Source organism: Empidonax traillii, unplaced genomic scaffold (assembly GCF_003031625.1).
Source record: "Empidonax traillii isolate 1590-97213 ecotype Southwest subspecies unplaced genomic scaffold, ASM303162v1 scaffold549:size456157, whole genome shotgun sequence".
Lineage (NCBI taxonomy): Eukaryota > Metazoa > Chordata > Aves > Passeriformes > Tyrannidae > Empidonax > Empidonax traillii.
Window position 1 is genome coordinate 17,708 of NW_020955742.1, and position 11,021 is coordinate 28,728.

General features: G+C 45.8%; 1 protein-coding gene across 4 annotated transcripts in view; it reads right to left on the reverse strand.

Moving 5' to 3' along the window:
- Positions 1 to 399: 399 nt before the first annotated feature.
- The window catches only part of PROSER2 (proline and serine rich 2), a 27,703-nt gene continuing 17,081 nt past the window's right edge, over positions 400 to 11,021 (reverse strand). For 2 of the 4 annotated variants that reach the window (XM_027897563.1, XM_027897562.1), the window contains 2 exons: positions 2,761 to 3,013; positions 400 to 1,947 (listed from right to left, as the gene is read on the reverse strand). In XM_027897563.1, coding sequence (XP_027753364.1) covers positions 959 to 1,947; positions 2,761 to 3,013 — 1,242 coding nt within the window. In that variant the 3' untranslated portion in view covers positions 400 to 958. Of the gene's footprint in view, positions 1,948 to 2,754; positions 3,014 to 11,021 lie in introns of all 4 variants that reach the window. The other 2 variants (XM_027897561.1, XM_027897560.1) reach the window with 1 other exon arrangement.

Below are 11,021 nucleotides of genomic sequence, written 5' to 3' on the forward strand. Positions count from 1 at the left end.
CGGAACCCCAAGGTAAAGGATGAGGTTTTTGACATCAGGGTCTGGCATTTGGTACAAAGTTAACTTGTTCCTATGGCTTCTCTGCTGTGAGACCATCCCTGGTACGGAACAGTTGGGGTCACAGATTGTCAGGAGACTCTTTGGCTGTCAGTGTGAAAACCGGTGCACATCCTTGAGGCTTTTCTGGAGCCTTTCACTGGACACACGTGGGTTGCTCGAGCGTGACCAAGGAGCAGGTGGCTGGGAAGAGAGGCAAGACTTGAGGGGCAGCAGCAGAGTGGTGCAGTCACCCATCCAGAGCTGGGGCTGCTCTGTCCAGGAGAAGGTCAAAGCAGGAGCCACCCCGTGCACGGTCCGGAGTGAAGCGCGCGCAGAGCGAGGGGGCAGAAGACTCCACCACTGGGAGGGACATGAAGCCAAGCCAGATAACACAGACAACAACAACAACAACAACAACAAAAAAAGTCGTGGAAGGGTGTCACATTGCTCAGAAATTTCAGCTTGGACATTATCTCGAGCTCCCACAGACAGACAGACAGACACATGTGGGCAAGACAGGCGGAGCTCTCGGTTTTGGCTTCAGAAAGAGCAGAGGGAAGAGTCGCCACCCAGTCCGCTCTGTACGACAATACTGCACTGGACACTTCATTAACGAGATGCTGCCTGCCACAGTCCAGCATTAATTAAATAAAATTCCTCTCAGTCACAAAGAGCAACAGCTCAGTATCTCTGTAGGGAGGAGAGCCAAACCCCACTGCTGTACACGACCGGACGTGGTGCCAGGCCTGGGATAAACACGAGGGGTCATTCCACAGTGTCTGGTACCTCCCCGGCTTGCCTGAAACAGAGAACTTTCCCTTTTTATTTCCAATCCATCTGGTCCCAATTCCATTGGGACCGTTCCAGCACCAAGCCATGCCATGACTTTCCTCCCACTGCCACAACATTCCCATCCACGTCACGCAGTCTCTTTCAGTAGTCCCAGTTTCCGAAGGGCCTCTCTCCGAGCTTCTTCTGTTGAGCCACGGCCAGAAAACTTCACCGTTATCCCTTGGGATCGGAATCCTGAAGGTCTAGGCAGCGATCCTGATCTCCTCCTCATGTCCAGGCTTACAGCAGGCTGTTTGTAATCGCTACAGCTTTTCTCCGCGTTCTGCTGGGCGCTGATGACCTTGTTAGCGGCAAGAGAGACCTCTGGTTTGATTGTTACAGTTTTGCCCGTAGGAAGGAAAGGGCTGGGCTCGCTTTTTAAAGCCTCGTGGATGTTTTTATATCCATTGGTAACAGCATCTGCCTGTTTGGGCTGCACATCAACCTGCTGAGTGCCTGGGGCACGGTCCACTTGGCCCTGAGCTGCCTTTCCCTTAACTAGGCCGAGTTTCGTCAGGGCCTCGTATCGGGTCTGCTCCGAGGAGAGGTCCCGTAAGGAAGAACTTCTGTTACGCGACAAGAAGTCGCTTTTGTGCAGCTTCTCCTCCAGCTCAGCCGCCAGCAGAGCTCCCCCGTTGATGTTGGCCAGCACCTGGGCCCGCCGCTCCTGCACGTTCACCGCGGCCCTGGAGATCGTCTCGCTGAACTCCTTGCCGCTGACGTTGGTGATGTTGATGTTGCTGGGGAAGCGGTGCAGTTTGGGGGCGGGGGCGGGAGGGTGCTTCGGTGCCCCGAAATGATCCCCGTTGGCCACCGGGGTTTTCTTCCTGTCCGAGCTCCCATCCTTGGGGGCGCCGGGGAAGCGCGCCCTGCTCTCCGCCTGCTGCTCGCACATCTGCTGGGCCATGATGAGGGGGGTGGGCACAGAGCGCAGCAGCTTTGGGTGCTGCACCGGAGGAGGGGGTGGAGGAGGGAGAGGAAGCGCCTCAGACACGGGTGGTGGTGCGGGGGGATACGGGGGAAGGTCGGCGGGTACAGCCGGCTGGGGGCTCTCGGCTCTCCAGGGAGCGTCCGGCACTGAAACACAAAGCAGCAAGAATGCCTTTAAGTCCTCACACGCAGCAGAATGCGAGGCTGCCTTTCAGCATCATCTCTGCCCTCCCCCAGAAACTCTCCCGCTCAAACTCAGCCCACTCTGCCAGAAGAAATGATAACTGAACTCCCAGCAGCAGCATCTCGTAGGCGACACTACAGCTCAGGTCAGCACACGTACAGGGTGGTCACTGGCAGCCCTCTTCCTGCCTTTCATTCACACTCTGCACGTTGCTCCACCGGGTTTCAATGGCTGCTCTTCTGCAAGAGTTTTGCAGCTCTTATTTTTTATTCTAAGAGCCAGGAGAGGACACATTACGTCCCACTGGATGTGCTGGCTGATGCACTGCCTTGGTGCAAACTTACTGATAGGATCACCTGCCTTTCAGTCCCACACAGAGTGGCACTGCAGGCAATTTGCCACCTTAAAACTCTCAGGGAAGAGGTCTTAGAGAAAAGCAGAGCATGAACAGGTTGCTGCAATGACTGTGCACAATAGTGACAACTCGGTCACCGGGCAGAGGACTGAGATGGCAGTCCAAAAACTTCATCGTATGCAAGAGCTCTGTGAGAGAAAAGGAAAAATGAAAAAAAAAAAAAAATCCTGTACTAAAAGCAAGAATTTCAGAAACCCCAGGGCAAATGAAAAAATCACAGTCCTCAGAGCTCCTGATGTGTAACAAATTCATCTTGAGGTAGTAAGGAAGGTGCAGAATTACTTCAGCTGTTTCCAGCGAGAACTGGAATAGCTCAGGGATAGATCAAAGGGAAACCCACCCTTGCAAGAAATACACCTACCTGGCTCTGGATCTCTGCTGGAAGGGCCCTCATGGTCACTGCTCTCAGGTGTTGACTGCACTAAGTCGATGATATCTTCGGTCTCTGAGTGACTGGACACGTTTTCTTCTGTCGACCGTGGAGACTGGCAGTGGATGCCACTGTCGCGCAGAGCCATCTCCTCCAAGTCATCTTCTAAGGCATCTATGGTTTCCTCAAAGAACATGAGGACATCCTGTTCCTCGTGGGTTAAGTATTTCAGACTCTCATCATCCTGTGGAGGGAAAAAAAAAAAGAAAAAAACCCAAAGATTATTGCCTTCCCAAAGAGGAACTGAGGCACTACAATGCAAGAGGACAAAACAAAAAATATTAAAAAAAAACAAAAGAGCAGCAAGTGGTATTATGTCCTTTAAAATACCCAACCAGTCCTGTGTCAGATTCAGGGACAAGGCTTGGGGAGCAGCAGGGGGGGAAAGGGTGCGCTCAGGACAGTCCAACAATGGGCTGATTCCCACTTTGATGTAGTCCAAAATGGGACTGGCTTCTAGGGGCAGAGCTGGAGCTGAGAAGTGTCTCTACCATTGCAAACCATGAGTTATCCAGAGTTATGTGGTAGATCACAAAGTAGTAATAGTAAGGGGGGAGAGGGTTTCTAAAGATTTTACCTCAGAGTTACAGAAAGGAAAAATTATGACTAAATATGAGGATGTGCTCCAATGCTCCCTAGAAGTACAGTGCCTTGGGCTATTTCTTCAGCAGGAAATGATCCTGTAAGACCACAGAAGTGATAAATAATCACTTGGATTATCCAGTCTTCATTTGCTCTGAGTCACTGCTCTTGATTAACTTGATTAACAGAGTATGACCAGGAGAAGCTGGGCCCTAACTCTCTTCCCTCCACCCTGGGAAACACTCACTTTTCCAGAAGCTTGGAGATGACAAAGAATGATTAAGAAAGGCACTACATTAAGACAATGGATACAGGAAAGACATTTCCCAAGAGAACTGTGTAAGTTCTGGAATGCAAGTAAGTATTGTTGAAATGTAAGTGAGGTTTTCCCTTTTCTGGATTGAATTTCCCCCTTGCCAGGCATATACGGGAAACTTTGCCCCCAGGAACTTCACAAGAAGCACCAGCAAAGCAATACAAGACTTTGTATCCTTTCTCATCTCCGCTTTGCAGTTCTCCAAGGACACCTGATTGCATGTGCAGGCCAGGTAAAAAGGCTACTTCTCAATGGAGGGCTGGGAGAATTTCGGTAAATGCACAAATATGCAGTACAAATATCCAAGAGGAGCCATGTTCTTGCCAGGGCAGCACAACTTGCTTCAAACTCACCGTGCCTGTTCAGATCATCTTACACTAGATTAGACTAAAAAAGAAAACCCTGAGTGCAGCTCTACCTGTGAACTCCCTGCACAAACAAAGCTTTCATCCCCCTCCTCAGCATTGAAAATAAGAACAATGCCCATAGATTAGGAACTATAACGTGCTGTATCGTACCAAAATTTGTACCAAAACTGCAGCAAAAACTGCTACAAAAGCTCAAATTTGGATGCCCTTTGGCAGTGCCTATTTAAAGGATGATCTTCAAAGGCTGACGTCTTCCACAGCTCGCACCCACCACATGGCAGAGCTTTCAAAGGCCAAGGAAAGTTTTACAGCTGCACTTGAAAAGCGAGAGAGACAGACAAGCCTTCCTTTTTTTTTTTTTTCCCCTGAATGGATGTTGCAATCTCCTTCCTTCCCCACCCAAATACTCACAGGGCTGCTATGTCTCGTAGGCGAGAGAATGACAGGAAAGGAGCCCTTGTTAGGTAGGCCCGAGCTGGAGCTGAACAGGACTCCGAGAACCTTTTGTGGAGGGTGAGCTCACTACAAGAGCCAGACCTCCCCAGAGGCAAAGGAGAAAAGAGGGGGTTATGTTTAAGGAGTTCCCAGTGGCAGAGCGTGGCACAGCACAGGAATGACTGCACCACACTGTGCCTTTAAAAAAAACCCTGAGCTTAACTTGCTCGACCAAGAGCTCAGCAAAGCAGGATGCGAACAGAAGCAAAGAATGCCATCCTTCCATCCTTTCCTGTGCTGCAACACCGGGCACTTTTCCATGCCGGGTAAGATTTGCAGGAGAGCTCCACCTGACTTGCCATCCCTCAGAGGATCTTGCTGAAATGAGCAGTGTCCCTTTAGGTGAAGGATGTGAAATGAGTAACCCCCCCCTTTGTGAACACATCTGCAGTAAGTGGCATACCAAGACGTGAAAGGCCAAGCCCACCTCTGTCAGCACTTCCATCTCTTCCCTCACGCAGCTCCCCTTCAAGGTGACCAATGTCACGTTTCATCAGCACAGAAACCCAAAGACAACAGCTCTGGAGAAGGGGCAGTGTCGGGTCAGGTCGCTGCACTGAGATGCAAGGATCCAGTCTGGCCAGAAAATCCCTCGGGCCAGGCATAGTTCAGTTTGCCAGACAAGGAAACAATCCCATTTTAGACACGCAGGCACAGTGAAAAAAAAAAAAAACCACAAAGCACAACCTACTCAAGCTGGTCAAACCGAAGGAGCTCAGAGATGCAAAGCAAGCAGTGACTTGATTTACCACTGGCCTGAGAACAGGGATGTATTATAGAATTCCCACTTGTATTATTTGGATTACAGCAAAGCTTTCAGAGGGACGGGAGGAATTTTTTTTTGTAGTTAACAGGTGCCAGTTTTAACTAAGGTTACCAAGTCTCTTTGCAACTACTTCATTTTTCATATATTGCAAGTACTGGAACAGTTCATATTCTTTCCAGGCTGGTTTTCCAAGCCTCCTTTCTCCTTGATGAATCTGGGTTTTTTTAGAAGCCAAAGAAAAGTCTTTTCAGCTACTTGAGTTATTCAGCTCATACTTTCCATATACTCCCCACTCTTGATACACAAACACACCTTCCATAACTAAATTTCACCTACACCTCACACTACAGACTTTAAAACTACTGTCAAAAGACAGTCTAAATTTGAAACTTGAAAATTCTGCCTCAGCTTCAAATTAAATTAAATTAGGAGGATTAAAAAGACTGCTCAGAAGAAGTTTGGGATGCAAGCAGCTGAAATAGTTGAGTATGCTCAGCTGGCATTAATATTTTAGCTGTCTGTGCAGCCAAACATTTCCTGCTTACACCAAATAGGAAAAAGTCTGTTATGATAGTGTCTGGTGTAAAAGAGAGAGAAGAAATAAGGAAGCAAGAAAAGCAAGAGAAAATCAAAGAACAGAATCTGTTTCATAGAAAAGATCACTTTCCTACCTGTCCAAAACAGTAACTTAATATCAGAGGCCCACAATTTTTGACATGCACTGGGAGAAATTTCAGAACATCACATCTAGACCTAGAATCCTCAGACCAGCACAGCTTTGACAGGAACAGAATAGCACAGGAAACCCCAAGACATCTGCAGTGCTTAAAAAAAGAAAAAAAAAAAAAAAAAAAAAAAAAAAAAAAAAAAAAAAAAAAAAAAAAAAAAAAAAAAAAAAAAAAAAAAAAAAGAAAAAGAAAAAAAACCCAAACAAAAAAACACAACAAACCCCTCTTCTGAGAACTGCTAAAGAACCAAACTTCAATTAGCAAAATAACAGAACACCAGCTTCAACTGATTTATCAATCAGCTGGCAGTGCCAAAGAATTAACAGGCATAGTTCCATGGGAGAGAAATGACTGGATGCTTCTCAAAAAAAAAAAAGAAAAAAGAAAAAAAAAAAAGGGAGCAAACAATTCTAACACGTAGTAGAAGGGCTGATGTAGCACCACTTGGGCAGCTCCAGCTGTTAGAAGAAAGGGATGAAAAGGAGAGCCCTGTGTGCAGGAACAGTGTCAGAACAGGTACAAAACCTTTAGCACAGAAGGCAATACCTCTGACTGGATTTACAGAAGAGGCAGACAGAATGGACTGTACTTGAGCTGAAAGCAAGTGCATTACAAATAACATGGACTATAACACAGGATCAGACCAAAAATTCCAGTGTCGGTCTCCCTCAGCAACCAGGAACACACAGCCCAGGGGAGTGGGGCTGGAGGGGGAAGAGCTTTGGATGCAGGTTGGATGGATTTATATTTTTCTCCCCCACATCCTCCCATTTTCCAGCAATGCATGGCTTAATAACTTCCCACATGCACCTGTGTGCTTAATAGCTCTTAATGAGCTTTTCCAGTGCGAATTCGTCTCATTGTTTGAGCCCAGGGGAATGACTGGCACTGGGAGCGTTGTGTGGCAGGGAGTTCCACACTAATTGCGTGCTGTGTCCAAAAGTGCTTCCTCTCCAACCCACTAGCTGATGATTTTGATGATACCATTTCATTTGGTGAAGAAGACTATAATACTGAACGTTGTTTTCTTCAGTTTACGAGCATAATTGTACCCGTGTGCTTCATAATAGGTAGCAAACCATATAATCAATAGGTCCTAAGTGAGGAAACAAATTACCTACCAGTGTTTAAAAGACAAACTTGATGAACCGAATTCGTAAACTGACTAAATTACTTCTAACCTACTATTAAAAAAAAAGCAAGCTGAAGATCTACCTAAACTCTGAAAGCATCTCTTTGATAAACAAAGTTAGGCTGATCAGCTTGTAATTTCTTTTTCCCTTTAATTTCTATGTTAGAACAACGTTCAGAAAAATCGGGAGAAATTTCAGGCAAAAGCCGCTAAATAGTTTTTCCCAAAAATCAAATAACTTCACACCAATTTAATTCCCCATGAGGTGGTTACTGACTTGGCTGATATATAAGCAGAAGATGTCATAAACCCGGATTTTATGAAATGGCCCTCAAAAAAAAATGCTCTCACAGATGAAGAAGGAAGCTCTGCTGAGATGAAGTTACTGCAAGGTACCCGTTTAATCTGTGACTCTGCCAGTTTCAGTGCCATAAAGAGGGAAAAAGGGCCGTTCAGGTATGTTCAGATCTCACCCTGGGATTTATTAACCAGGGTGATGACATGACAGCACATCCTCATTCAGAACACAGAGTTCAGCCGCAGCTGCTGAACTTTGGAAAGGATGCAGCTGGACTGGGTCCAGAGCAAAGCAAGGAGTGCTGAGAGTTTAGAAGCACAGGAAGGCTGAAATAATGGAACATGTTTTAAAGAAAACAGGGAAGAAGGGATGGGTGGTGGGCAGAGACAGCCCTGTGTGTAATTTAATATATAAAAAGTTGACCACCCATATAATCACAACAAATCTTCCCTATGTGCACTGAAGGCGAGACAAGTGCAAGTTGGCTTTCACATGACAGAAACTCTAATCCAAATATTCCAGGGAAAGTAGTGGAGCACAAAGAGAAAACACTCTGGAAGTTCAGGAATGCCTGTCAGTGTGGTTTAAAGAGCAGACTTGCCCACCTGCTGGAATAACCTTTATCTACCAGATCCTGCTTTGAAGCAGAATGATGCAGTTCCTGCACAGAGCACAAATTGCCTTCAGGATCTGTCCTCTCACTAGCACATCTCACACACTGGAATCCCTGGACCCCTTCAGAGGGGCTGGGGCAAAGAGACAGTAACGTGGTGCACTTAGAAAGCCAGGTCTGTTGTATTTAAATTATCTGTGCTGATCCAAAAAGGATAAAGGGCATTACAACTAATTTTTAGGCTACAGGAGACATCATAACTACAAAATAACCAGGTCAGCCCTGAGTTAAATGCTGAGTGTGTGAAACAAGACACTGAACCAGCTCAGACTACTCAAAAGATACTTGTTTTTCACGTCTATGTAACCAGTATTCCAAATGTCACCTGTACTGTACAAGGTGTCCAGTAGTGACAAACCATCTGCAGTGACTGGGTACCAAGTCTTGCTAGAGCCACAGAGGAAGCTCATCTGAAGAAATAACAAACAGAATAAGCAAAACATCTTTCTGGAATCATGGCCATCTGCCAATTTGAGCCATCTGATTAGTGACCAAGTGAAACAGTCACTTGATCAAACTGTGGAGGTCACCACTGCCCCAAAAAGAGTGGTGGTGGCATCAAGTCAGGATCTGTCTAACTCACAGGCAAAAATAAGATAAAACAAAAAACTCAGAGTGGTGACCATTGAGAATAATGAGAACTCACTATCCTTCAAACCTATTACTCAGTAAGGAATGTCCATGTACAGAAAGTACCGAAGTGGCAGCAACAGATCCAAGGCACTGACACAGCTTATTATTAGTGCATTTCCAATTAGCACAGCTGCCTTTAGGTATGACCAGCACCTCTGCCATGATTTTCACAGGTAGCACTATTGTCCCAGCACATTATCCACACCTAGAAACCAAAGGAGTTACTCATGGCTGAGAATAGATACCCAGTCCAATTACCAGGGGGAAGCACTGAAAGAGAAGGATTGGCTCTGAAGAAGCCAGTCTGTGCCTATTCAGTCAATGGAACAAGATAAATTGCTTCAAAAAAAAAAAAAGCCAAGACCTAGTTTTACCTCTGAATTAAGTGCCCTTAAATTGCTGCAATCCTATTTCATGGCAAGTTAATTCTTATACCACATGTCAGGGAGTGTCATTCAAGAATGGGGTTTGGAAGCCAGAATTGCTAAGAACAGAGTGATTTTGTTTACCCTCTCCTTGGATAGTGCAACTGATTCCACTAGTATTGAGAAGGAACACTTCTGTCAGGCTTTTGCCAGATGTATGGAAACCACCTTTGTTAAAAAGAATCCAGAATATGTGTGCAAATTCACATCCTCATATATAACAGCTTTCATGGTTATAAACGTTGGTGTGAGATGAAAATATCAAGGCAGACGTTTCTCCCATCTAAAAACAGGGTGCACCTGCTGTGTTAGATTTGGCAGCATAAATCCAGACCCAAACACCCATCATTTCCATGAAAATTATCCTGCAGTCAAGGCAGGACATCAGCACCTTGCTTTTCATTAAAAAAAAAAAAAAAATTTGGCTGGAGGGCCTGCAATTGTCCAAGATCAGCTGAAAGCACCACTGCATGGGTAAAATCCGGCAAAATTAAACTGAAGTGACAACAGGGAAGAATCACACACACACAAAGAATTTTAAGACCTTTTCAGCACATGGCAATTGATGTCCATGTCTCAGTCATTCCTAAATTGCAGTTCCACAGCAAGTGATGCCAGCACAGACATGGGATGCACAACCAGCTCTGAGCAGTCAGTGTAGGCTCAGGCCAGTCCAAGTGTTTGTCCCCATTATCGCTTCCCCGGCTTTGTTTGAACTCCACAGATGCAATACAAAGGTTATATTTAGTGACTAATGCAGTTTGACACTGAGAAGAGCTTCATTCTTTTATAATCAAGTAGGAAGAAACCTGCAGCAGGACAGGCCTGACATAAAAAGCACTGCTACATCTTTTCTTTCCAAGGCCATTGCCAAAAAAACCCAAACAAAACAAATCAAAGTCAACCCTGACCTTCCTGGCTGTGTCTCCAGGTGAACAGACCCAGGGAAGTGAGAAATGAAGAGGCAGATAAGTCTGTAGTTGCTTCTGTTTCAGGGCTATGAAGGTCTGGTGTGCCTGAAAATACGCCCCTTCCTTTCTCAGAATTGGTGTAGTATGAAATTATTTGTCTCCACCGAGTTATCCATCTCCTTCTTAAGGGACCAGAACTTCTGCATCTTCTGAGCTTTTAGAACAAAACCACAGAGGCAAGGTGGTAATGTCTCTGGGAGCATGTTCCAGCTATTAGGCAGAATTTCCTTAACATTCAGTTCAACACAGACCCCTTCTCAAACTCAGGAACTGAAATTCTGCCTGTACTGAAGAGACTTTGCCCTCCCCAACCTGTTATTCCACACATAGCAGTTGTCATCCTTACTGGACATGTCACCTACCACAGTGCTGGGAGAACAACCAGGGAAGGGGATCTGTGGCACCAGAATTAACTTGTGGGCACAGCTCCACTTTCTTCATGCACAGACTCAAACAAGACAGACTAAAAGTTCCTGGAACAGCTCCTGCTAACACACAGGTCTGATGGGAACTGCCTCAATCTGCAGCCAGCTTTTACTCCATCTATAAATTAGTGCGTTACAGAGCAGGAAGGGATTCCAACTCCAGCTGATGCATCATCATATGGGTTATCACATGGCAAGGTCCCGTTGGATTAAGGGAATCTATGTTATTTTCTGACACAGCAGACCCGGGATGAGACTGTACAAACAGACTGATTTACACATAGCATTGCTATTCAATACTGATTTGGTCAGATGTCTGGCCTCATGCCTGCTTACTGCAGCTAAGAGTAAGCCCCATGGAAACATGACTGCTACTAGTA